This window comes from Agelaius tricolor, unplaced genomic scaffold (genome assembly GCF_023055355.1).
Source record: "Agelaius tricolor isolate 1412-34295 unplaced genomic scaffold, bAgeTri1.0.p SCAF_1, whole genome shotgun sequence".
Taxonomy (NCBI): Eukaryota; Metazoa; Chordata; class Aves; order Passeriformes; family Icteridae; genus Agelaius; species Agelaius tricolor.
Genome location: NW_027269261.1, coordinates 30,125,888 through 30,153,521, shown reverse-complemented (window position 1 = coordinate 30,153,521; position 27,634 = coordinate 30,125,888). Strand labels below are relative to the sequence as shown.

General features: G+C 36.7%; 1 protein-coding gene across 6 annotated transcripts in view; it reads right to left on the bottom strand.

Moving 5' to 3' along the window:
- Positions 1-27,634, bottom strand: part of KIF6 (kinesin family member 6) — a 160,356-nt gene that overhangs the window by 19,735 nt on the left and 112,987 nt on the right. For 5 of the 6 annotated variants that reach the window (XR_011679349.1, XM_071428240.1, XM_071428261.1 and 2 more), the window contains 3 exons: positions 15,470-15,520; positions 1,450-1,531; positions 334-469 (listed from right to left, as the gene is read on the bottom strand). Coding sequence is in view for 5 of the 6 variants with exons in the window: in XM_071428240.1 (XP_071284341.1) it covers positions 334-469; positions 1,450-1,531; positions 15,470-15,520 (269 nt within the window). In the remaining variant the exon portion in view is untranslated. Of the gene's footprint in view, positions 1-333; positions 470-1,449; positions 1,532-8,398; positions 8,509-15,469; positions 15,521-27,634 lie in introns of those variants that run through there. The other variant, XM_071428277.1, reaches the window with a different exon arrangement.

Here is a 27,634-nt window from a genome sequence, read left to right as displayed (position 1 = left end):
TAAAAAAGATTATTTTTTGCAATCTGATAATATTCTTTCAGAGTTGTTAGCATTTTGGGCCCATACTTCTCTACTAATCAAGTTGTTTGGGAGAACATCAAAAAGAAAATAGAGCAGGAAAAAAATGGATTTGTTTGAATTTTTTTTTAGCTTCACATAAGTATAATTCCCATTACCTTTGTCCGACTCACCTTGGCATAAGTACAGGTGAACCAGACCCTGAATTCCTTCCTTCATACTCCTTTCTGTCTAGTCAATTAACTACTTCTTAAAGAAAATATTGAAGATGCTAGATTCACACGAAAATGGAAGAAATACAAAATTATTTCATACTTGGAATTTTTTTGCCTCTTCAGACCACCAGACCTCAAAGTCTTTTTGCACCTTCATCTTCACTTTTTCCATAAGAAGCTGTAGGTGCTCAATCTCTACCTTCAGTCCTTTGAAGCGACTGTACACTGTTTTATAGCTAATATGAGAAGAAGAAAGTGTATTACAGAATTTCCAACATATATCTGAACAAAGGTTAGTCCTACCTAGAACTGTTAGAGATTTAAACTATAAAATAATGTATAATAATCAGAGATGCAGAGGACACAGACAGATGGTAGAAGGAAACATCACATATCTTACAAAAGCTTCACAGGACAGTAAGTGCAAGAAACTTATTCCACAAGCCTTTTATTTCATGAAGAAGTTAGTGAAATTCAAGTGGGATCCACATTGATTAACAGTTAAAATACAGGTTCAATCAACTATGAAAATGATTTCTTTTGCATTCTCAACATGTTACCCTTAATAAATAACTAGTGTCTGGGATTCAGATAGGAGCTGAGACTGGTTCTCCTGATGGAAGCTTCATTAGATGCAAGCTTCATTACTCTCCTGGCTAATAGACACTTGGAGATTTACCAGGAGTATGAAAGAGCCAGATTTTTTTCCTCAGAGATTGTGAATAACAAATGCCAGCAAAATACTTCATACTGATATCCTTGTATATACTTTTTTTAATCCTCCTGGCAAGGATTGGTTAACCAGTGTGTAATCTGCATTTTATTTACACTTAGTGAGTCCTGTATAACCTAAAGGGCTTCTTTAGGACAAGAAAGGCAGGACTTTTCTGAATCAACCCAAAAGGCTCACAGTACATTTGGATTCAAACAACAAGTTGAAAACACTAATCCTCAGGGAGGACATTAAGCTGTTTTTATTTATTTTTAACCTTTAGCTCAAGCATAAATTTTACCTCTCTCATCTACTGTGGCATCTGACAGACAAACCAACAGCATATACACAAATTTAGAACTATTAGTGAACCACAAAGCTGATATTTTTAAAATGTCAGAGAAAACCCTGAGGGTAGCTGCATGTGCAGAATTATAATTGGAATATACTATCAGTATAATTTATCTTCTGAAGGATGGTAGAAATCTGAGGCAGAATTAGTACCTTTTTTTTTCTTCTTCAATTTTCATTCGAAGATTCTCTTCTACTGGATCAAACGTTAGTTCTTCAGAAGGATTTAAAACAGCTATAAGGTAAATCAGATTTAAGCAATGACTATATGGTGTCCAAAGAAGCAACTTCTGATTAGAATAAAAACTAACTTTTAAGAGGCAGTTAATGAAATTGGGGTGATTAACCATTTCTCTCTTCTGGAAATGCTTCTTCAAATTCCCTATTTAGGCCTTACTTAGTAGAGGACATAGTCAATAACTAGTAATTTGTATAAAATTGCTTATAATTAGGTTTTTTCATAATTAAAAATTGGAACAATAATTTTAGATATAGATAAAAGCAAGTTAAACATTCATATTTGGCATAAAACACTATCAAATGTGTTAAACCACTTTTTGCAATGGCTTTGCTAACAAAAACAAGACCAGAAACTGTTGCAAAAAGAAGAGACATCAGTAGCTCTTGAAAGAGAAATTTGGAAAGCAAAAAATTAGTATATATAAGGAAAATATCCTTATATAATTTTCAAGGTAAAGGATAACTAAGGAAATACCTTAAGAGTAGCCTAAGTTAGCAGCTTATGATTTCCCTATCCTGTAACAGAGGTAGTTAACATGCAATACACAATATGCTTATTCTGAGAGATTGTGAAACAGTCTTTCCATCACAGTTTATAGGTTCAGTGGTGAAAGGAAATGTAAAGTTACCTACTAATGTTACAACAGTTTCTGTTTCTGGGATGACTGAGAAGAGTTTTATGTTCCCAAGAAAACATGTTTGACCTTTTTAACTCAAGAAAAATTTAAAAAACCAAAAGATTTGCTGTACAATACATACAAGTTTCCACCCCAACTCTTATTTCTGCCAAGAAAATAAATCCTAAGTCAGTCTGTCACGAGGCCTGAGGAGCACACCATCTCTTCAAGGAGAGGAATTCTGTCTGGAACAAGAGGGCAGCAGTGATCCCTCTCTGCCTGTCAGCACACCAGCTGAAACCATTAATCTTTTGTAGTAGCACCCTATAGCTTAATACAGATGATGTTGAAAAGCATTTTATTTCATTACTTAGCTAAAGCATGTTAATACAGACAGTCAAGGTGGACAAAGCCCATGCACAAGTCTCATTTCATACATTGAAAGGCCTTGCTGTGTGTGATTACAAAGAAGGATAGGGTGAATACATTTGTGGTGGGGAGAGTACCCTTAAAAGATAAAAATATAAACTGCTTGAAATGTTAAAGTGAACAAACGAGACAAGAGGTGGAGGAGATGATACAACAGTGATATTGTATAAGTTATATCTGAACATAACAGATAACACAAAGGTCATCATAACCGTGCCAGAACCTTTAAAGAAAGGAGAAAACTTTTCCACGATTGCAAGGGATGAGGATTTTCTGATTTCTCACATATCATCCCCAAGAGAAGGCATAATGGGGAAAAGCACAGCTACAGATGGAACTGCTGGGGAGACACTCATTGCAGAGCTCCTGAGGCTTCATGCTTTTACTTCATGAGCACACAGCAGCCAGGCTTGAGGGAAATGTGCTGTTGTGGAACAAACTGAAATGATTTAGGGAGTTACTGGCTCTCAAGTGAGCCATGCTCACAGACTGTGTGAGAATCTTTGTTATGTTTCCATGAATATTCCAGCCAGACCTAGTGTGAGCCAATTTCAGGTTAAAGGGGACTCTCCTGAGCATGCTGAAGTGCATTTGTCCAATTTGCACAATCTGTGACTGTGTCTGAATTCAGGAGGCAGCAGCTCTAGCCCCTTACAATGAAGGGAAATAGCATGGGGTGGAAGAGTAACATCTTAAAATGTTAATGCTGTTTCTGAAGTGAGGACTTCCCTACATGAAAACATCACCAAATTCTAGTAGTTATTAGAGAGTGATACAAGCCAGAGTATACCTTTCCTTCCTTGGTTTATTAGGACATCTAGTACTTGGAAAAATATTTTTATATTAGCTTTGAAAGGTCAGCCAATCTTAGGCAAAATTTTGTCACTTGTATATAAAAACAGCAAAAGAATGGTTTTCTTTCTGCTGATTACATGCAGCAGATGGGATTTTTTGGTTGCATGTTACCTTCAGAAATAATAATAAAGCCTTTTGTATGAGATGAAAACCTTTATCATAAACAGGGTCCAGCATCCTCACCCACAAATGCAAGTCTGCCCATTATCCCTAGCTGGAGATGAAAGGCAGAAGCACAGCTGTAGACAAGGTGAGCAGCAGAGTTTTGTGAATGGAAAGAGATGAGTATACAGCAGGCTGGTGTGGCCCCAGCAGCAGATATAAAATCAGATAAATGGCTAAAACTTACATATCCCTGTGCACATCACTGAGCTTGGGTCACAAAAGCAGAAGAGATCTGATCACAGTGTCTGGTGAAGTCCAGGAGTAAGTCAAGTCCAGGACATGCCTGCCAGGGCACTGCTTTGTAAGTTCTCCAGTGTCTTTTCCCAAGCTGTTGCAATATCCATTTCAGTTTCTTGTCATGTCTGCTCATTGCAGCAATATGTTTGTGAACTGAGTAACATTCTGCTCCAAAGACTAGACCTTTGGAATATACCTACTGTAATATATACAAAGGATCATGGCTCTTTCCTGATGTTCCAAGCAAAAAGACACCTAAAGTCTGGTGGATGGTATTTCAACACTTATGTTTCCTGCTACTTCTGCCTTCTCCTCATTCCCTGCTACTTCTGTTCTCCCTTCTCCTCCTCTTTACCTTTCCTGATGAATCCTTGCAGTGGCCTTTTTCTGCCCCATGGCTTCTGCTGCCTCACACCCCTCTCCCTCCTCTTACCAGTCCAGGCAATTTCAGCTACAGCTGAAGAAAGGAAGCTAAGGCAGAGGTTACTGGCTCACTGTATCTCATATCTAATGTTAGCATTCTTCAGTACATAGGCTCAGTCATTTTATAATAATGTTAGAGGGACACTGAACGAATAGACTGTAAAACATAAAAAGCATACTACTTACTCACAAATTCAATTTAGACACCTAAGAAAAAAATTATTTTGGCTACAGCTTTTTTTCCTCTAAAGAGTTTATTGTACATATCTGCCTTCCCATGCAGAAACAGAAAATATATATTAACCACACATATGTCAAGTACATGGAGATTATGAAGCGCTGAAAAATCATGACATCAGCTTTGCCCACATACATGAAAAAATTTGCAATGCGTTAAAAGATGTAGTAGAGGTGCTATTGCTAAAATATTAACTATCAAATATAATTTCTGCAACTGCACAGAACACAAAATGGTATCTGCTTTGTTCAGTCAGGATTGACTTTTAATTCATTGTTTGACAGTTTGTCATATAAAACCCAGCTGCACAGTTTAGATCTATGCTTTTAGTGCATCAGCTGAGATGATTTCATTCAGTTGGAGTGTAATATCACATGCACTTTTCATGCCCCAGTGACTTCTCCTGGGCAACAAATGCAGTTGCTGCAATTTAATCCTGGATAATGCAGCCCCAGGTTTCAGGGGTGCAGGGAGGTATGACATGCATGCTTAGGAAAACATTGGCTCTGTGTATACTAGGGGCTTCTGATGGCATCCAGTTCTGTACAACAGAACTATTTTGGCAGCAGTCAGCAATGTACTGATAAGGAGTATTAGTTTCTTACATTAACATAACTGCACATAGAGCTGAGTGGTAAAAATTATGAATCCTAAGTTATGACACCTTTTTTAAGAATACTGAGTCCTCAGATGAAAAGAGACTGGCAGAGAAGAAGAGACTGGCAGTGCCACACTTGGTAGGGAAATAGCTGGCAAATTTGATGCTTACTTTAAGGCTAACTGTTTTTGCTTCATCTTCATATACAACCGATTTGGTGAAGTGAGCACAGGATACAACTGATACCAGCTGCCCACATAGAGATGAAGGTGAGCTCTGCATGAGGTGACAGTTCATAGAATAAGAGTTTGTAATTTTTGGTGCTTTTTTTTTCCCATAAAGAAGACTGTAAGAGGCATTTAAAGATATAATTATTAAATTCTAATAAAATGGCCAATTTTGGAGTACAGGAAGTAGTAAATTTTACAGCACATTCCACATGATCAAATCACAAAGTACCAGAGAGAAATTGTAGCACCTGCTAACTGGATCACTGTTTCAAAGCCATGTGGAAAGCATGGATGAAACACACTATTTCTAGAATGATACCAAGTGTGATCACCATAGTTTACTACAAACTGGCAACAACCTGAAATACTCTGGCAGATTCTTGTCTATAGTCAGAAAATTTTGCAAGAAACTCTCTGTGACCCTGAACTTTATACTCTCTGGAGTGCTCATATATTTCTCAACCTGAGTGTATCCTGAAAGTCAAACTCCTAGGGATTTATTGTCTTGTGCCTCAAATAACAATGTGCCTTGCCCTCCAGCTGTACTTTTGCAGTCAAATATTTTCATTTTTTTCACTGGATAGTCTTGTGTTTATCTGCTTAAATTTATAGTCACTTGAAGTAACCAAATTTAGAATTTACTTTAGTATCCCATTAATATATTTACTGCATTATTTATCAGCTTTGCAGCTTTTGGCAAACTCCAGTATTAGTGCTTTCAAAATGGAACATATGTTGAAAGTTGATTTTTTTTTTTTTTAAAGGAATACCTGTCTATCATTATTCAGGATCATCTTACAAGTAATTCTCCTCTTTTTCTTTATATTTCCCCAGGGCCATGTCAGCCTATGTTTGTCACTGGGCACCATGTGTGTACCTTATACAGAAGCAAAGATGAGTAGGCACAATGTAACTCAGGAGAAGATGAAAATACCCTGATGTCTCAATGAGTTTATATTGTGGGTTTAGAGCAATTTTCTTAACCCTAATATAATAGATTTTTAAAATTTTCAGCCAATTTCTCATAGAATACACTGAAACACACTGTCCTATTTTCAGCATTTTAAAAGTTAATGGATGTGCAGCGGATTAAGGACATGTATTTTGTTGATTTTGATCACTGAATTTAGTAAAAGTGTCCATTGGTATGCTGCTTTATTAATCTTTTTTTGTTTTGTTGGTTTTTTGGTAACATTGCATTGCTTACTGTCTTACTGGCTTAATACTGGCTCAAACTAACTTCCAATGCACACCTGGCAAGCAGAGCTATTTTTCCCATCTCAGTGAGCTGTTTTTCCTAAATACAATCACACTTTAATTCCTTTAAGTTTCTTCTTTGAAACTAGTAATCTATATTTTTTTTCCTGAAAATACATGGCATACAAAATAGGAGGTGTTACCTTCATGTCAGCTGCACTTAAGCCATGCAAGCTTCTAAAACCATCATGGCTAAAAATTCCCTGTTGCTTTCCAAATATACAATTAAAATAAACTGAGGAAAAAAAAACAAAACAAAAACAACAAAGCAGCTTCAAGTTTAATATGTTCCATACATGCCAGTTAATCTAGTGAAGCAGTAACATAGCTGGGTCTTAGCCAGGAACCCCCTACAAACTCAGATTCTTGCCTAAACTTAATAAATACTTTTTACCATTTGATTACATGTGAATCCTCTCGCATCATTTATCTTGTTATAACATTAGATAAAATCATACCTGATATGTTTGAATGATCTTTCTCTGCCTCCCAAGAAGGGGTGTGATTTGTCATCCATAAGCTTTGAAGTTTTGTAAACATTAATTTCTACAAAATCCAAGAGCTGTCATGGAAAAAAAAATTAAAAATCTCTTTTCTAAGCTTTGTCATGAGACATTAGGAATACCCCACCACCAAAATCCAGACTGCAGTTCAATAAGCACCACAACTTTTGTAAAGTAATGCCTAGTCAAGAGAAAAAATAATATAGCACAACTTTCCTAAGAATAAGACACACCTAAAGGTGCTAAAGATGTAGTCAACAATGAGTGTCACAGATTACTGGGCATGAACAACATACACTGGCAAAGGCAGCAAAGTCTGTGCTTGCAGATCACATTTAGGAATGCAATGCACAGAGCAACTGTGGGATTAATTCAATAGGCCTAGTGTTTTCTAAAAGTAAAGGGGTGTTCTACCTGCATTCTGCATTGAACTGTCTGTAGACATAGAACTGTACTGTGATTGTCATTACAAATGCTCGTGACAATGCACAGAAGCATTTATTCTGGACTGTACACTAAACTTATACCAATGTCATTTGAAAGAATATTAAGGAAAAATAAGCATACATGCTTATCCTTAATTGCTTCTGCTTCAGCTGTGTATAGGTATAGATGGGCCATGAAAGTGATGCTTAACTTCAAGTTAGACAATAAATGAGGTTTTGAGCTTGATTCAAGAAGTGAATACTAACCAAACAAAAGTATATGTCCGTACAAGTCTGAACAACTTTGATCTTTCTGCTACTTTCATCTGTAAGAGAGTAAAGGAATGCAATGGAAAGCATCATTATGAAATCATTATATTATGAGCATGAGGTTGCACTAGAAATTATTTAGTTTAACTCTTGGCTCAAATAAAACAAAAGATGTTGGGCTGAGGCTCCTCTATCATGGATCTGACTTTTTTTCTATGCAAATAGCAAAGAGATGTGCTAAGACCCCACCTCAGTTAAGTGTAGAATAAAGACAAAAGTACTACAGAAAGTTTAGTTTCCACTCTCCCACATGGCTACTTCACTGGTCCTCTAAAAGTTTCCTAAATGCTTTTTTAGATGTTGGTATTATGTATGAATTTTCTAGAAAATTTCTGAAACTACAACTATAGGATTTAATGTCACTAGGAATGTCATTCTTTAAGAAGATTAATTTTGATGTTGTTCTGTGTTCTGGCATGTGTATTAGATTAGGGCCATGTGCAGCTTGGGCAGTTGTAGGGACCAGATTATGGTTTTGGGGCCCCCTATCCCTACTGGCCACACTCCTGCCCCACATGGGGTGCCATGCTTTTGCTGGTTCTCCCATGCCCATACCTGCTGGCTGCAGAACAGCTGGGCTGTCTCTGCTGTGCTACCAGCTCAAGAAGGAACAAGAAATACAGAGGTATTTAGGGAGTTCTCATAGCTCAGTTCTTTCCTATGACCTGTGAAGGAAGGGACACTGGGCTTGAAGTTCTGGTAGCTGTTGGCTGAATTACAGTGTAGTGTGTACTGAGAAGAGACAATCTTGACATATCCAGAAGCAATTGCAACTTAACCACAAGATTCTTATCTGGAGATGTTGTATCCAACCTCTGCACATTTGTAGGATATTATTAGCTACTTGTTCCAAGTAATTATTTATATGAAAACATTTTTCAGCAAAGAAGGAATTAATTAATTTGCTTTAGCTATTTCAGCAAAAAATAAATGGCAGAAGTTTTTTTACCAGACCTGCAGGTTGTTCTGAAATGCTGGGTATCACACTCACTATGCTATTTCATTGTTCACCCCTTGTCCTGTCCTTTACATAATCAGCTAGATAGAAATTTCTACTCTAGGCCTGACCTTGAAAAACTCACATAAATAAATGTAAAAGAGCTCCATTTGTTGTTTACAGTTCATTAGGTTACAGAAATTTTTATTAGAGAGATCTTTCATGGAGAAAACCTTGACTGAAACAGAACTAGTCAAGCTGCCCAACACACCTACTGGACATTGCCAGAAGAAAGAAGCCAAAGCACTTTAAACTCTGCATTATTCTTAGTTAAACTTTTACCAGCTTTTTAGAGCCAAAAGAGAGATGTACTCAAAGATATACTGAAGATAAGCAAACAAACTTAGGCCTAGAATCTGTAGTCTGTGTGCATAGAACCAGATTTATTTTTTGTTCACTCTACCTCAAGTCCTGTTTTAGAATCATAGAATCATTCTGGTTGGAAGAGACCTTGGAAGCTTGTGTGGTTCAAATTGCTCAAGGTTTGGTGAAAACTGAACCAGATTATGTCCAGACATCTTGTGAAAACTCCATGAACAGAGATTCTGCAAACTTCTTTGATGACTTTTTCAATGTGTGACTACCCTCACAGAATCTTACTATCTTAATAGACCAAACTAGAGAATTAAAAGCTTCATCTTCAGATTCTGTCTTGTTAGACACCAGAAGGAATTTCTAAATAATAATACAACTCCCACTGAACTTTTCATTATTTCAGAAGTGCTTACTACAAGAAAACTTACAGAGACTGCAAGCTGTTCCAACAACAGTGAAATGCCAAAGTCAATGTCAAAAAGCTGAGTACTGGGTAGCTGTGCCACAAGTTCATGACTCCTAATAAAAATATCACTTGATCCAAAAATGTCTTTGCTCTTTTCTGAGGTCTGATTGCTGTATTTGAGTGGGTCACATGAGAAGTTTAATAGGAACACACAAGTAATCTCAGAATTTTCTCTAACAGTTGAGGAGGACATATTTGCAAAGACTTCCAGTAAATATCAGTATTCTCTTTCTTGAAGACAAACTGAAAGAGAAGACTCGTGCCTGCCTCTAGAATTTAACCTTGGACATACTAAATCCTGCTAAAAAAACTGATATAAAAAGTACAGCGAAAAAATAAAACTACAAAACACTCTAGAAGGATGGAGAGAAACACTCTAGAAGGACTGGAGACTGTGGAAAGAAAAGTCTGTGTGAGATTGAGGCCTGAAGGGACAGGTGGAAGAAGTGCCGTCTTATTAGAACATACTCCTACAGTTTTAAACTTCGTTCCCATATAATACTGGGAAAATCCCAAAACATATTACCTAAGAAGAAACCTCAAGTGCTGTGGTAAGGCATCATTGCAGCTTGTCTAGCTGCTGCTTTGAGTCCATGGCTTTTTTCCTGATTGTGATTATCTTTACAGAAGAACTTGGCAGATACAAAAATAAAAAAAACTCTTCAAGAGCTCATAGTTTCAGCTATAAACTATGCTGACTTGAAGCACAAAATAGCATGCAAAACCAAGAGAGCAAGTTTGTTAGTGTGTAGCTTCACATTTACCAAAGGATATAGTCTAACAACTTGTAATGTCCAAATAACTGCTTATATATACATATGTTCAAAATTAATTGTCACTATAGTGTTGCAAGGATTTGATTAAAAACCACTTTGGTAAATATTTCTAAAAGTATCTTATATATTTCAATAATTGTACAAAGCAAATTCAAAAGTATCTGTATCTTTGGCAGAGTAAAACTTGTTAATAAAGGCAAAGCGGTACTGATTTTGAATTTTCATCCAGTTGTGATATTGGTATCTTTGTCTTAACAATAATGAAAAATAAATGTCCCTTTTAGCAAGCACAACCTTACCAGCTTTCTGTCACTCACGATTCCTATTTCCTTTGAAACAGACTAAAGAAATTAAATTCATCTCTAAAGAAAATGCCTTGATGCCACTAGAGGTCACCCTAGGAATAAAAATCAGTGTGCTGCATGCACAAAAACTTCAACAAAACCACCACTGCTGTTTGACATTTCAAGCGCAAATGTACGGAAGAACATAACACACAGAAAGATCGTGAAAATTTTATATTCCTAAGAGAAATCTTTCCCTTATTCTGAGGCTATTGTAAATTGACTACACTGGTCTCTAGCATATTTTAGCTCTTGGATGCCTGGTAGTACTGGGAACATTGCCTTATCTCTTTCAAAAAACAAACAAACAAACAAACCCCCAACAAAACCCGAAAACCCAACCAAGCAAAAAAACAAACCACAACCTCCTTGAAATTATGGACTTCAGATTATTTCTCTAAAGTGCTTTATTTAGCCCATACATAAGATATCAGTTTTCATGATGGTCTTAAAACAGGCCATCTATTATTCTCCATGGACTATGCTGGATTTGTGTGGGAAAACACAAGCTGCCAGTTTCCTCAGCTTCTGTCATTTTGTGATTGAAAACACTTGTGTCTCTTCATTTCATGGCATTAGTAGAGATCAAGACTCTTCTGCCTCATATGAAAAAAGTTAAATATCATCTCAGTTACAAGATGCAAAGCAGTGAAAGAAACCAAGTTCATTTTATTTAAATATGGATTTATTTAAAGAACAGATTAACTCTGATGCAAACCAGCAGTTTGGAAGTGCTATGTGCTTTCCATTCACACAGATCATAGCACATGAATTCAAGACAGTCATAATTATTGGACTAATTAATGTTATATATGTCTAAGAGAGGCTGCAAGGGTTGCAGAGAGGACTACCATACATTTCCTGAACATATATCCAGAACAGATACAAACCATGGTGGACCAGCATTTCTAGTGGCATGAGCCACATTGGAATACTTCAATGATGGGTTGGATGAAACTTTGAGCAACCTAATATAGTGAAAAATGTCGCTCCCCATGGCTGGAGGATTAAACCTCCTTTCCAACTCAAATCATTCTGTGATCTGACACTGGAGAGCCAAAAGCAGCAGTTCTCCTTTGTACCTTTTCTGATATGCAGAATTTTGTCAGACAACATATTTGCATCTTGATGTTGGATATATGGTAGTGGCAGCATCAAAGCATTGGAGGAATCATTGCTTGAAATACTTTCCTAAGATTGGCTGGAATACTCCTGCAGGAGTACCCTGATGCATTCATTATACAGCACTGTCTGTCCCCTGTGCTGATCATGGTCATTCACTTCTAGACAAGGAAAGGTGAGTAAGCAGAATGAAACATGCTATAAAGAAATATACAGCAAGGGATGAAAAAGGAATGACTGATACTAACATCTTTAGAACAGGCATCTAGCTTTGAAAATGTAGGAAAAGATGGTACAGATAAAGCTGTAAAGGCAAGAAAGATAAGCAGGAATTTCCCTCTCTTTGCTTAAAACCAAATATGTGTTACAAATCCAAATATAAAAATAACATGCCAAAATCTTTGCTCGCAGGCATTTGCCACACCAAATCAAATGCTGGTATGTATTTTCAGGGATTGAAACATATCTGCTGTTTCTGAAGCACCTCGTCATTTTATTTTTTATGAGGAATCAGTTTTTCAAGGGAATTTTGCTTAAAAAGAATTGGAGAACAGCTCTTTGAATAATATGAGAAATATGGAATCTTATTTATAAATTTCAAGTTACAAAACCTAGAAAAACAAGTGGTTTTCTTATTTGGTTTGGTTGAAGTTTTTTAATAAAATATTGATAAAACTGTGCCTTAATACTGAAATCTGTACAAGGGATGCAAATTCCTTACAAAGATCCACGTGTTCTTTTTTTGTTTTTTTCAATTCAAGTAGCTTTACAAATACAACAGAGTTGGACAATAATTTGCTCCTAACAAACCTCCTCAGAAGCAAAAAGTTTTGCCATCAGGCTCTGCATTTTACAAAAATACTACTTTAAAACATCATAAGATAATGCTTCACTGGAATAAAATAAAACATCAACTTTCCTTCTAAAACACTGCAAACTCCAGAGAAAGCTTTTCTTTCCATTATTTTCTCCCATCTTTTCCACCCTGAAGTGTGTTTGTGACCCAGTGTTTTTGCTGTCAATACTTAGGCAGTGTGCACATTATTTCATTTTAAATACTACTGAAGTGCAGTTAAGCATGCAAAAGGAACTTTAGATCCTGCCTAAAAATGCAGTTAAGTGTGTTACTCTGAAAGATTTTAATAAAGATAACTAAAATTATTTATTTGCGTAATAAGGTATTTTTTGCAGTTAATAAAGATGAAAGGCACACTGAGATGAATCCTTGCAAATTTACATAAAATATTCAATGTTTCTGGTAGTGTATTGACAAACTTTGAACATCCCTTGTCTCTGATGATACCTCCCATCTAATTGTGTCCTTTTTTAACTCCCAGCATATGGTGTTTTAAAAGAGATAGCTAAGAGCAATGGGCTGAGTAGTGGTGTTTTCCTTCAAAAAGAAATCCACATCTTAAGCACAGCCATAAGGGAAACAGATCTACACTTTTTCAAATCAGACTAGAATAGTTTCTTGAAAAGTTTTAACCATAAAATGCTTTAAGTTAATGGGAAGAAAAAAAAGGCAGATGGAAGATGTTAACTTAATGTGGTTTCTAGTTGAAACAATGGTGTGTTTTATTTCATGTTGGGATTTCAAAAGACCCTTATTAGATGTTTGACCACACAGTTTTCATTTAAAAATATCTTGATGACATTCTGATCATCAAGAAGTTCCTGGGAGACTTGGCACCTGTTACTCCTTGAAAAAACATTCATCCAGAAAGGCAGACAGGCAAACAATACTCCCCAACTCATAGAATAAATATTAAGTTTAAATATCCAGAGTATTTCAAATAATAATGTAACTACTGGAAAATACTTTGTGAATTCCAGACTAAATGAGAATAAGCAGACAGAAATGCTCAAAACAAAAAGGGAAAAACACACAGGTTGCCTGCCATGAGGTGAAATGCTAATGGAATATTTACACTGTGAATGTATAGCTGGTAAAGTCACTACTATGGCATTTCCTAAGGACATGAAAAATAATACCTACCTATGTTATGAAAAACAGCTTAGTTATTGAAAACATCATTTGAAACATAATTTTTCTATGTAGTAAAAAAGTCAATGTACAAGACCAGATATTATCATTCAGATTGAAACATATATTCAGAATATATTAGTTCATTTTTCAAAACACTGAGTAAGGAATTCTCATAAACAGCACTGCTATGATTTATCTTTATGTAACTTGTAAGAATGTTAAAAAATTACTAAATAGATGGTATTCAAACCTAGAATGAATTAAAGAAATAATTCCATGTTATTCTGAAGATAGCACCTTTAAATTTAACTTCAGAGGAGGGAAGGGGAGGGCAGGGAAGGGGAGGAGTTGGACAGGACTCACAGCCATCATCTAGTCCTCTTCAGGGCTGAGCAAAAGTGAAAGCATATTACTATTAAACAGGGTGCTCAAATACTTTTTAAACAGTCAGGTACAGGACACTGATCACCTGCCAAGGAAGTCTGTCCTTGGTAAAGCATCTTTTCCTAATATCACATCTGAACCTCCCCGATGCAGCTTTGAACCTTTCACATGTGTCCTGTCACTGGATAACAGGAAGAAGAGATCAGCAATTCCTTCCCTTCCCCTTCTCATCCTGATAAAAATCAACTGAGTTTGATTCCTTGGCTTTGTTGACAGACAAAATTATTTTTCATGCTGATTTTTAAATCAAAATACAAAATGATAAAGGTATGAAACAATAACATTATCACCAAAGCTTGAGATGTATGGGTAAACTAGAAACAGAAACAGTTTTGTTATTCTGAAGTAACTTACCTGACTTTTGGAAGAAAATATAGTCCCCAAATTTTCTCTCTCTTATGAAGAGATAAATGTCCTCTATGTTGTGTATACATAGAAATACACATATCAGCTGCAATCTGGTCCAAGTTAGTTTCATCTTTTATGTGAAGTAGGTTCATGAAGGTACATTTTGGGACTCTTCTATGGATCTAAATGAGGGGGGATCTAAACTGATTGACCCAGAGGTTTTCTGTCAAATTTTGGCTGAAGTTTACTGTCCCCAAAGTGGAATTCTCTTATGAACACTCCTAGGCCATTTCAGTACAAAGTCAGTGAAATCAGCTTAAAGCATCTTAAACCAAATTTGGATGGACTTTACACTTTTGTGAACAACTTACACAGACAATTTTAGCTTTACAGTTGTGTCAACAGAAACAGTGAGAATAACTTCTCAATTTCAATAACTAGATGTGAGAGAAATTAACCGTACATGCCTTCAGCCCCCCTTGGAATGAGAAAAATTAAAAAGAATGTTAGATTGTGGCAACATGGCTGCTAGCTCAGCCTCAGGACAAATCAGTGTCTGTTAATGGGAATTCAGATTAGACTAATCAGAAACCAAACTCCCAAATCTGTAAGAATTGTGTATTACTTTTCTCACCACACATAAAATTAGATGCCTTTTGAGTCAAAATTCAGGCAAAGTTCACATATTCTTTGTGGCATGGACTATTGTAGAAATACTGTGGCAAAAAATCTGTCATAGAAAACACAGCCTGTCTCCCAAGCAGATTCAGCCCTGGGAGAGAGCTTGTCCCTGTTGTATCCTGTCTGAAATGTTACGCTCTTACCTAGAGCAGCTCTCTGTATCTGCCTCTGGATTATCTTTCCTTTCAGATGGTCTGTAAAAGACACAAAATGCAAATAATTAGAATTCAAAATGTCAAAAATCAATAAAGTCATTGCATATTTCCCACCATTTTAAACTCCCTGTGCTGCTGGCCAGTTTTAGATGTCTTTGTGATCCATGGGACAAGTTGATTTCTGAGTTCTGTCCTTCTCTCTACTGCAAGTAAACAAGTTGGCACAATATGACACTACAAATACTGAAATTTAATTGTCAAGTAAGAAAGACTGAAAATTAAGCATTTACTGTCAAGCATTTTCACAGGATAATGATCTCCTATTGCTAGACACAAAAGAAGTCCAGATGGGGCCAGAGGACATATAGAATTCCAACAGACTTAAAGGTGCTTATGAGATAGTAGGTCACTAGTCCACCCCTTTGCCAGTGAAAAACTAATTCCCCAAAATCCATTTTTCCTTGTCTATCATGTTCAGTTTTAAATATCCCATGTACTAGAGCTTCTGCAAGTTCTACTACTGTCCTGGCTCTGGCTGGGGTTAATTTTTTCAGTAGCTGGGAGAGGATCATGAGGTTATTCTGTACTACCTCATATCATTGCAGGGGGCAGGGGAAAGGCACACTCTTTCTCAAAAGAAAACATGGCAGAGGGAGCCATCCAATATTGTCTAATATTGAGGAGGTTTTCTGCGTGAATTTCTTTTCCTGTACCCTCTATCATTAACATTGTTGCTGTTACTGTTTATTTTCTTGTCTCACTGCTGTTTCCAGCAAATTGTTTTTATCTCAGCCTGTGATCTTTGCCTTTCTTACCTCTAATAATTCTCTCCATCCCACCACAGCTGGGAAGGGGAGGGGAGAATGGGGCAGTGAGAGACAGCACTGTGTGGTTTGGAGAGTCTTGGTGGGGGCACTGAATTGGGCAGTAATATTCCTAAATCACGGCAACTGCTCAACGGGACTCACTGTGTAGATGTAATTTGTTTTCAATCATCAAAAAACCAATTCCATTATCTCAACATTCCTAGTTAGACTCCCATGCCACATAGAACTAATTTTTATCCTTATTTTATCAATTTCCTACCCAATCTATGACAATGGGCCAATTTCCCAATTATTCCAAACCACAATTAGATTACCACATGGGAAGCCATTATTCAAAGACATTAATGGAACCAATAAAGGAATAACATAATCTTAAATATGGAATTTCAGCAGCAAATGTATTCTGAAGAGGTATGGGATTATGTCTCTCAAGTTTTCAAATTGAAACAATTTCTAAGCAGAGGTTTGTTCATAATATTTACTAAGCTCTAAATCTGGATACCAGGGAAAGGAAAAAAGTCCATGCTGGATTAACTTCCCCCCCCAGACCTGTGATTATCTATATCATATTAGTATGCATTTTGAATTAAAAATATCATTTTGCTTACAAGTGAAGTCTTACAGAGTAAGCTAATCAGAGGCAAATTAAGTCATTAAAAGTTGGCAAATGCTTTACCAGAGAATATAAATAAACACTTAAATTCACAGGTCATGAGAATTAGATTGTTCTGTAAGCACAAAAGGACCATAAAAAATTGAATTTCTTTGGAAATTATGAGAATAGTTGTTAAGTATTTAGTAGCATTGTAGGAAATGGATTATTTGAAATACATTACAGTATAACAGTCAAGTTTTGTTTTTTTTGAATGTCTATAGAAAACAAACAAAAGAAAACACTCTACCTACTCTTCAACTATAAAATAAACATAGCTTTTTATTTTTATGCTGAGGAAGTTTAATCATTTTTAATTTTTTTACATTAAACCAATGACCTTTTCTGTAATTAAAGTTACCCATAAAATTAGGAAAATATAGTCTGTAAAATTAGGAAAAGCCTTCAGCTACTGAGAAACAGGTTAAGTGAAGTAGCTAAGTTCATCTAACCCTGCTATAAAAACAAATAAATCCTCCATCTCAGTTGTACCACACTCGACCAAAAAACACATTCAGTTAAATAAGTTGGTTCCTTTAACTATAGAAAAAACACCCTTGATTACTAATTTTTACTGAAAAAAAGCTGGTTGAATGATCAACATTCTTGGTATTTGTGCTTTGAAAGCTCTATAAAGCAACTCCGTTGATTTCAGTACTCAATGAAATGTGATTAAACATGCTCCTTTTTCCTCAAATTGCTTTTTCCTCTTCTGACTATTTAGATCCTTGTTTTCTATGGCACTGTTTCACACAGTGTGATATTATTCACTCAATCTTGAGCCATGAGACAACCATGAAACAATTTGTAGTAATCTTGAAACTCATTTCAATGGATTAACATTAACAGAGGTGCCTCAGAAACAATCTATACATTTATAACAATCTACACATTTACCCTTTGTGTAAGGGATCAGAAACTCTCTGAAGAACTGTGAGCTGCAAAAGGCAACTGCCACTGTCATTTGAAAAAAATGGCACCAGTAGGGACAACAGGCTTTCATCAACAGCCACCTGAAAATAAGGGTGACATACAGGTCTCAATTTTGTGAATAAATGGTGTTATGTCTCCTTCTTTAATGTTGCTAGAAACAGATCATAAGCAGTCTAAATGTTTTGCATTTCAAATAGCAATGAGGCCAACTGAAAAAAAGCAGGCCAAACAAGTCAATGAGAGTAAGATGAAGCAGACAGACAACAGCTTGCCATCAGTACAAAAATGTGGAAACACAAGAACATTGGAACTGGGTTTTAAGTGATCATAGCCAAGAGGCTTGACTTTCAGTTACATAGAGTTTAGTCTGAGCACAGCTGGGATAGAAATGACAGAGGCTGCAGACACTCTATTTGTATTGTGAGCTTTGTCAGACCATTCAGCAGTGTGAAACTACCCCAAATGTTCTTCTCTCGCTTCACTCTAGCATTTGTACACTTCTGCTCCATGACATGGACCATGATGTTGCAAGAAAACAACTTCTTCTATTTGTCAGCTTTGTGAAAGAACACGAAGTTTGAATCAGACCACCTGTAATCAGAGAGGAACCAAAGAACACTTCTCCAATGACTCGAAAAATAAAACTCCAGCCTTACTATTCTTCTAGCAAAAGAGTTTTCTTTTTCTTCTTTAAATAGAAAGGTGTCATTTATCCAATTCACATAGTTCAAACTGCCTTTTCAGGGCAGCAAAACTGAACTTCATTTCCCAGAAAACTTCCTAAGGAAAAACTGAAATTGTATTATGGGAAAAGTAGGCCAAACACAAGTTCAGATTTGGGGGACATAGTATCATGAGGCACCTGACTATAATTCCATACCAATACTTAGCCAGACAGATGTGATTTAATCTTTTGATTTATTTTAATCCAATTTGAAATTTGACAGTTTGTTTAGATTTCATTTGGGGAAAAAATGTTTTCACTTAGAAGCTCTTATTTTTGACAAACCCTTAAGATTTTCTGTATATGTTTTTGATTAAAGTAATCTTGTTTTGTTTTCACTATAAATACTTGTGGGGGAGAATGAATGTTTCTGACCTGCTCTACTTTTCTGCCTCTGAGAACACCATTGTCCCAATGCTAGGCTTGAAGTTCATAAGTGACAGAAGTAGGGGATGATTCCGGTACCGTTGCTGGCACAAATCTCCCCATGTAAACAAAAGGAAGATTTCAGACTTAAGTACTGCCTGCTCTACAATCTTCATAAGCACAAAGATATACCCAAAGAAATATGAAGAATCACATTCTCATAAAAAACCCTACCATGTCTTCTGATTCTAAGTGTAAAGTTGTGGAAGAGGTAGTGCTTAAATGTGGTTTGCAAAAATTGAATTTAAGATGTGGAGAACATCACTGAACATATGGCAAATTATATTTTCTGAAGTTTCACCAAACAAGAGGCTAAAAATAGGTCAATAGCTGATACCAAATAATTTTTTCCAGCAGAGTCATTCTTCATCTGGAGATAATGGTCCCAATAAAATGTTGACTGCTGCAACTCCACATGTTTTGGCAAGAAAAGTAGTTTTGTGGAATTTAAGAATTCACTCAGCATGCAGCCAGCTGTCATTAAGGCTGTGATAAATCTGTTGGTTTTGGCCTGCATTTCTGGAGACACGTAGGTATGGAAAAGAGATGAGCCGGTAACACAGAACTTCGGCTTTGTGACAGGAGACAAAAGCAAGGAGGGAGATGGAGAGGATAAAATGGAATAGAGAAATCTAATAAGGAGTGATGTAAAGTAGAGGAAAGTGTCCCATTTGGTGACTAAATAGGACAGAATACATAACTTGAATAATATGGCTGTCCTTTAACTTCTTGTCTTTGCATTGTTCCAGAGAGTTTCAAGGATCTGAAATTATTTTCCAATGTATTACAGACAAGGAATGCTTTGACCTGAAGCATATGCTTTGGGACAATACAAAAGTGAATATGTTACAATTAAAAAAACCCCACTGATTTTAAAAAAGTTTTTTGTTTTGTTTGGGTCCATGTTACAGGTTTTAAAACTTCTCTTATGTTTTATTAGATCCTCAATATAATACTATTATAAGGTTTCAAAGACCGCTAACTCAAGAACTGACAGGCTAAAACCTTTGTCAATGACTTCTCATCTCTTGTTATTTTTTAGTATTTTTCTATTATTTTACATTTTTCAAGCCTTCATTTATCTTAATGCACCCTTTCATCATGGAGATCCTGAAACCTTCACCCCTCAAACAGGATGCTGTATGTTTCACTTCCTTTGTTGTTAAATCATTTTTGGTGTTACATAAAATATCTAGCAGAACATCCTCCTATGCATCCAGGGCATCTGATTCCTGGAACTCACCCTCCAGGGATTTTGAGTCTCTAATCAGGCTATATGGTATTAGATGTTTTTTTTTCCCCTGTTTCTCACACTGCCATGCCAGTCAACAATCTGGGGGTGCACAAGAAGCTGCGATGAAACACAGCTGGGACAGCTGACCCCAATGGACCAAAGGGATATTCCACCCCATGTGGCATAGTGTTTAGTTAAAAAAAGCTAGGGGGAACAAGAATGAAGCAGAGCCATTTGGAGTGACAATATTTGTCTTCCTAAGTCACTCTTAGGAGTGAAGGAACCCTCTTTCCTGGAGATTGCTGAACATCTGGCGGTCAATAGGGAGTGAAGGAATTCCTTATTCTACTTTGCTTCCACACACACGTTTTGCTTTACCCATTAAAATATATAGTTTTATGAGTTTTCTTACTTTTACTTTTCTGATTCTTTCTCCAGTCCCACCAGAGGGGAGTGAGCAAGTGGCTGTGTGGTGCTTTTTTGCCAGCTGGGCTTAAACCATGAGAGGAAATAAGTGGGGTTTTGTTTGTAATGCAATGCCCCAATATTTGCTGCTGGACTCAGCTACCATCCAACTATGAAAACCAACTCAAGACTCTGAAACTATTAAATCTGATTCATGAAGTTGCATGCACCCACTCAAATCAGATAAGAAATCCTGCTGAATGAGCAGAAGTTAAAGATGCATATTCAGCAAATAATCACTCAGAGACAAAGAAGGGAGCAATCACATAACTTCCATGAGCTTTGTACAGATATATTTTTAACTGCACTTGAGGTTAGAGTTGCAACGGCTTACAAAGTATTCCTGAAAGTAGGAGACATTGAACCCAAGCATAGATAGTCAAATGGAACAATTTCTCAAACTGAGGAGATTAAACAGAGATAGTTCTAGGAAATCTTACCAGATGTGTTAGAATATTTTTTAAAATCTGGTGATGAAATTGTATAAGAACACAGTCTATGATAAGAAGTATCTGACAAGAAAATTCATGGAATAAAAGAAATTATTCTATTCTATTGCAAAATCCTGCAGCACTAAGAACAAATAAACCATTCAGCCTTTCTCTGACCCAGAGAAATATTTGGGACAAATTCTGAATTTTCTTTTCAACCTTTGTCCTTCCCCAGTGGCAAAAACATGTCAGTTGGCTCTATTAGAACAATGTGCAGAGACAAAGTAGTCTGCATTAGTAAACTGGCTGAACACTACATCTGATGGAAATGCTTAATTTTGGAATACATGGTCGGCCAAATCCCCATGTAATTTGATAGCTTCTCATTTTCAGAAAACCCTTGGTGGCATCAGGGAGGAAAATATATTATTACAATACTCAGGGCCACTCTGACGCACATGCATTTTTCCAGGTATGAAATATGGCCCTCATCAGCATTAAAAACATATGAGTGACAATACCTCAGGTAACATACTGTAGAGTAAAACCTGCTGCAGAAAATTTCTGCCTTCTGCAGTGGTTTAAGATTTTACTGCCTCTCCTTTCTCCTCTTCCCTCTCCCTTCCCTCCATCCCAAAGTTTGCTGTCAAAGGTCACTGCCCCACAGCAGAGAATGTAGAAGAAAATGTCTGCCCATGTTCTGGCTGCTCTAGCAGCAGAATTTGGCACATCAGCACAATCATACCAGCAATTTAAGATGAGACACTATCATCAACTCAACTACAATGTCTGAAATACAAGTAAACACTCTCTTTTGCCAGCTGGGAAAGAAAAGATTGGAGAAAGTAACTAGCAGCAAAGAGATGGGCCAGACCATTGGGAGCAAGAAAGCTGATGGGATTTAATTGAGCTCTGCAGTCAGGGCTCTCAGGAAGGATAACAGGTTTAGAATTTGAAGCACAACCCTGACTTCTACAAATTCATATTTGCAAACCATAGCCTAAGCTCAGTGCATTACCAAACACACATGGAAATAGATAGTTTTTCCTCCATAATATAGGATACATAATCTCCTTCCTAGGAATTTAAATATCCCAGATTCAAATGGACACATTTTACTACCATGTAGGATACTGCACATTTTGAGATTACCATTTAAAATACCTGATTGGGGCATGTTCCCTTCCTTGCCAGACTCAGGTGAGACAATAATAGGTTTTACTGACACATTTAATATCTTCGAGCATAATCAAATTTACAGACAGAAAGCTTATGACATAGCAGTCTCTGCCAGTCATTGCTACAGGATGACAATGCACTTGACTTCCCAGAAAGAATCTCTTCACTGAAAGGGTGTTCAGGCATTGGGATGGAATGTCCAGGGAGGTGATGGAGTCACCATACCTGGGGGCATTCAAGAAAAAGTTGAACATGGCACTTAGTGCTATGATCTAGTTGAAGAGATAGTGATTGGTTAAACATTGGACTCAATCATCTTGTGACTCATTGAGCTACTCAATTTACAGTCCTCTAAACTCTTGACCCATTTCTATGCATTTATTTCTAACCTCCATATTAAGTCTCCTCCCCTTTTTCTTCATATTCTTGTTAATTCTGGCCAGATTACTTTTGCTGTCTCACAAGATGATGACTTACACTTTACGATTGAAGGACATTCCTGTTTATTGTTTGGCCTGCATTTCCACAGCATCCTTTATCCCACATCCCACATTTTTTTTTCTAATAGCCTTTCATACATTCTGGCTGCTAAAGAACAACAACAAAAAAATACTGATAAGGTTAAACAGCAAAACTATACAGGAACTGACTTTATTTTCCTGCTGACATTATTCTGGACCTCGATCTTCCTCTAAGTACAAACTGTCATAGGCTACATAGGCCTTAATTGTTGAAGCATTCCCAAGGGAACACTTGAACTCTTTTTCTAAAAATCCAGATACTCAGCACTTGAACATTTAGGATAATCTACATAAAACACTAACAGCTCTGGACTGCAGCTCAGCATCTCCTTGAAACTGGAAATCAGAACCAATGCTTTCTGAATTTACAAACAAATGCTTGGACCTTTATTTTCATGTCCCAAGGTTGGCTGTCACTACTTATTTCTGACCAGGCATTTCTAGCCAAGCATGGATATACAGCAGCAAGCACACTCCATGGGACTTCAGCAGAAGCATACATTATGTCTGGATACTCCATGGGGAGTGGATAGGCAGCTCAGCCAATAAAGTAGTAATTCTGTATGTGCTGTAGCAATGGCAGTTTGCTGCATTCAGGAGATAAGTGAACAGTTTTTTGCGAGAGGGGATTTATTTGGTTTTGTTTTTCCTGGGTAGCTCTCCTGAATTTAAGTATCTAAATTTCACTTAAGCTGTATCTTAGATGCCAGGGTGCTATTTTAGGTATTGTCCAAAGTGAACAAATATTCTGTTTATCTTCATCTGCTAGAAAAGAAACAGAAATGAAGCACATCTGGAAACGATCGTTCTGTTTATCACATCTATTTGTTCATGAATTAAATATTAAGCTGGTCCAAAAAGCATGACTGAAAAGCAATGCCATATGGATAAAGAGCCATAATCTGTGAATTTAGTGCTCTGGATGCTTATATGATTAAATGCCACTTATCTCTTGATTATTTCCTAGAAATTAATGTGAAGAAAAAGAATAAGGAAAATAGAGAAATAGCCTTGTATACAGCTCCCATCCTTTTCACATTTTCAAATATGCAAATTTAAGATGAATGAAAAATAAATAAAGGGTTCTTAAAAGCACAAACAAGCAAAGTCAACACCAAAGGATTTTAGCCTCAACAAGTTTTCTGGTAATAATGCACTGGTCTCAGTTAATATTTTAGGCAGAGAATGACTATATCCGAGTTTCAGATGAACATGGTTATTTTCTGTTTTTTCTGCCTTCACGGCTTTGTAATTTCTATGCAACAATTTGATGTCCAGTCTCATTTTGTGACATTTCTTCTGGCCAGAGCTGTCCAACATAAAATTAAATACTGAGTTCCAGGGCTCACTATATACTTCAGTTTCAGAAACTTAAAATTTTGCTCTTACCCAAGGAATTGTCCTGGCATTGAGCACATAGTGCTGTGTAACTTCTGGTCAGATGAGACAGACTGATATTAAGAATCTGACAGATATGACACAAATTAAAAATAAAATAAATTTAAAAAAATTACTATGCTGAAGCTGATTAGATATGCTACCATGTTTTGAGGCCATGCAGACAAACATTTCAGGGTGATGGAAACAAGTCAGAGTAAGAATGAGCATATGACACATTTTTTTATTCACATTTACTTAGAATATATCTACCAAACCTTTGAGAAGTGACTCCTTGAGTGTCAGACACATACTAGCAACCCAGTAAAATCTGAAATAGCTTCCTGTGAAGATGCAGCACATATTCACTGTTGTGGATAAGCCCAAGACTGCTTCTTGAATTGCTCATCAATTTAAAACACAACCTGATTATATATAACTGGTAAAATGATATAATCAGCTGAGAACAGACATCTTCCCTCACCCTTAAATAAAGTGCATGAAAAAATCTTCATATTACAGATATTTGCTATTGATTGCATTCCTTCTGCAACATTCACAATCAACTGTAGTGATCTTACATGATTTAGGAACTAGTTTGATTAGAAAAAAACAGCTATTGTCTTTTAGTATGTGTAGGTTTATATGCCTGTGCTACAAGTCTGCATGAATGCTGTCTAGACATGTAAATGAACCATGAGATACTATGAAAAACAAATTTCCCTTTCTGTGCTCAGGAAGGAATATCACTCTTGCAAAGTACTACTCTGAATTAGTGGAGATCTACCTCTCTAAAATTTGAAGGTTTGATTCTTCACTGTTAAAATGTCTGGCCATCCAATACTAAAGACTTAAATGACTTGGATGCAGGACTTGAGGGAATACTAAATTTACTGATGACACTAAATTGGGATGAGCTATTGACTCCTTTGAGGGCAGAGAGGCCCTGCAGAGAGACCATGACAAATTAGAGAGATGGGCAATCATCCACTAGAGGAAGTTCAACAAGGGATTCTGTACCTGGCATGGGGCAAACCTAGCTGTCTGTATATAGTAGGGAATGAGAGGCTGGAGAGCAGTGCTGGAGAACGGGACTTTGGCTCTCAGTTTATGGTAACTTGAACAGGAATCAGCAGTGCCCTGGCAGCCAGAAGGGCCAAGCGTACCTTGGGAGCAGCAGATAAAGCACTGGGAGAGGTTTAGGTTGGATACCAGGAAAAGGTTCTTTAGACAGAAGGTGGTTGGGCACTGAAACAGGCTCCCCAGAGAAGTAGTCACAGCCTCAAACCTCAGAGAGTTTAAGAAGCATTTGAACAATGCTCTCAGGCACATGGTGTCACTCTTGGGGTTGTCCTGTGCAGGGCCAGGAGTTGGTCTCAATAATCCTGATGGGTCCCTTCAAAGTCAGTATATTCTGTGATTCTATGATCAAGGAAAACTTTTTGTACAAAAGATTGTAGGATTCAACACACACACACACACCTCATAATATAGCATCAACTATCACCTAGCATTTTTTCTTTAATAGAGCAAATTGAATAGATTGACATAAGAACATACTATAGCCTAATAAAACAGCAAAATGCAGGGTAGCAATCTAGCAATCAGTACCTATTTTCAGTCAAAAGACAGCTTGCAGGCAGAAATATGTTACTGAGTATTTTTCCAAGTTTATAGTCATGGCTTGATTAAATCCAATGAGCCTGGTCAATTAGTTTTAGTTATTCTAAAGAAACCTTAAGTAAAAAATGTTTACTTGGTTTCTTCCTGAGTATAACTTTTTCCCCTGAAAATAGCCCTGTTTGTAAAGAACAGAACATCATTTGTAATAATTAGAAAATGAAAATGATTCCTACATATGTACATTCCAACTTAGAGCCAAAGAAAACATTAACATCTTGGGCCTGGAGTGACTGTTACACTAATAAGGTTCTTCTGTTTAAAGAATAGCACACCAGGGGAGCATAATAGAGCTGTTCAAATGAGTTCATTCAGTTTGGTATTTTCTGAATAAGTCATTTGACAAATCATGTTTTCTCATTCTGAGGACCCATGCAGAATACATACTGCAATCCTGGGGCATTGCCTATTGTTTGAAAGTAAAAACAAACATATGCAAGCAACCCTGAAACAATAGGACAATATTTAGCATTGCCATTAACATATGCATTGCCCCCTGAAGCCAAAAGACATCTACTTTCTGAAATAGGTTTGCTGAGTGATGCTGCAAAGACTACTTTATATTACAAAAGATGGTATCCTCTTCTTACAAGGAAGAGCACAAAAAAGAAAAAGGCCTCAGCAAAGCTACTAGAACTGCATGGTTCTCTTACCAGTCTCATTTATACCAGATCAGATAAGTCCTACACCAGCTAAGGAATGAGGAAGATAGAGCAATGACATGTGTCCTTCTCTGTTTTTTGAAAATGGCCAAAGCATGACCGTGCTGCAGCAGCAGCAGAACAGAAAGCTCTGGCACAGCTGCCATAAACATAGGTGTACCTCTGAAGGGAGAGAGCCTGCACCACCCACAGGCTGGACATATCAGCCTCTCAATAAATCAAATTTTACAGTTCTCCTTGAGGTTAGGGTTATTCTTAGGGTTAAGGTAGAGAAAACTTGAAATTCCAGAGATCAGGGTCAGTACACAGGAAGAGGTATGTCAAGGGGACCATGGCAATAAAACAACATTGCTTCATCCACACCTTACATGATGAAAATACTCACATGCTGGGTATCTATGCCTAAGAAAACAGTCACTTTTTCTGACAAAATTAGGGAAAGGCTTAAAAAAACCAAAATACCTTTGAACATATCTCCTTTCCAGAGTATTGGTTACAATTCATTATCTGATCTCAAGATTTAAATTCCTTTATAGAAAGAAAATTCTTCCTTTGCAGAAAATAAATTAAAGGTTGCAATTTCAAAGAGGAACAATTCGGAAAGTCTTGATCCATTACCTGCAAATCATGGCATCCCATGCAATTTCATTGTTTTCCCTTTGGTGAAAATGATTTTTTTCATAGACATGTAGGTTATGGATATCTTCTCCCATCTTTTCATTTGACTCCATTGCCAGATTCTGGGATTTCAGTAAGGTTAATTTCAAGAGGAAAAATTACAAACACTCAGAAAAGGAGATATGATGAAATAAAATGCAATTGAAAAAAAAAATTGGAAATAGTCAACAGGGTAATAGACCAGGATGAAATTAAGGGCTGTGAAAAATACCAAAACTTGCCAAAACTAACCTCACTGAAGCTGTCAAATCAGGAGAAAAAATAAAAGAGGAAGACAGAAAAGACAAGAGGAAAAGAATTGAATGAAATGACCTGACTAATCTAAAAAATTTAAAAATTGTCACCAAAGGGAAAACAATAAAAA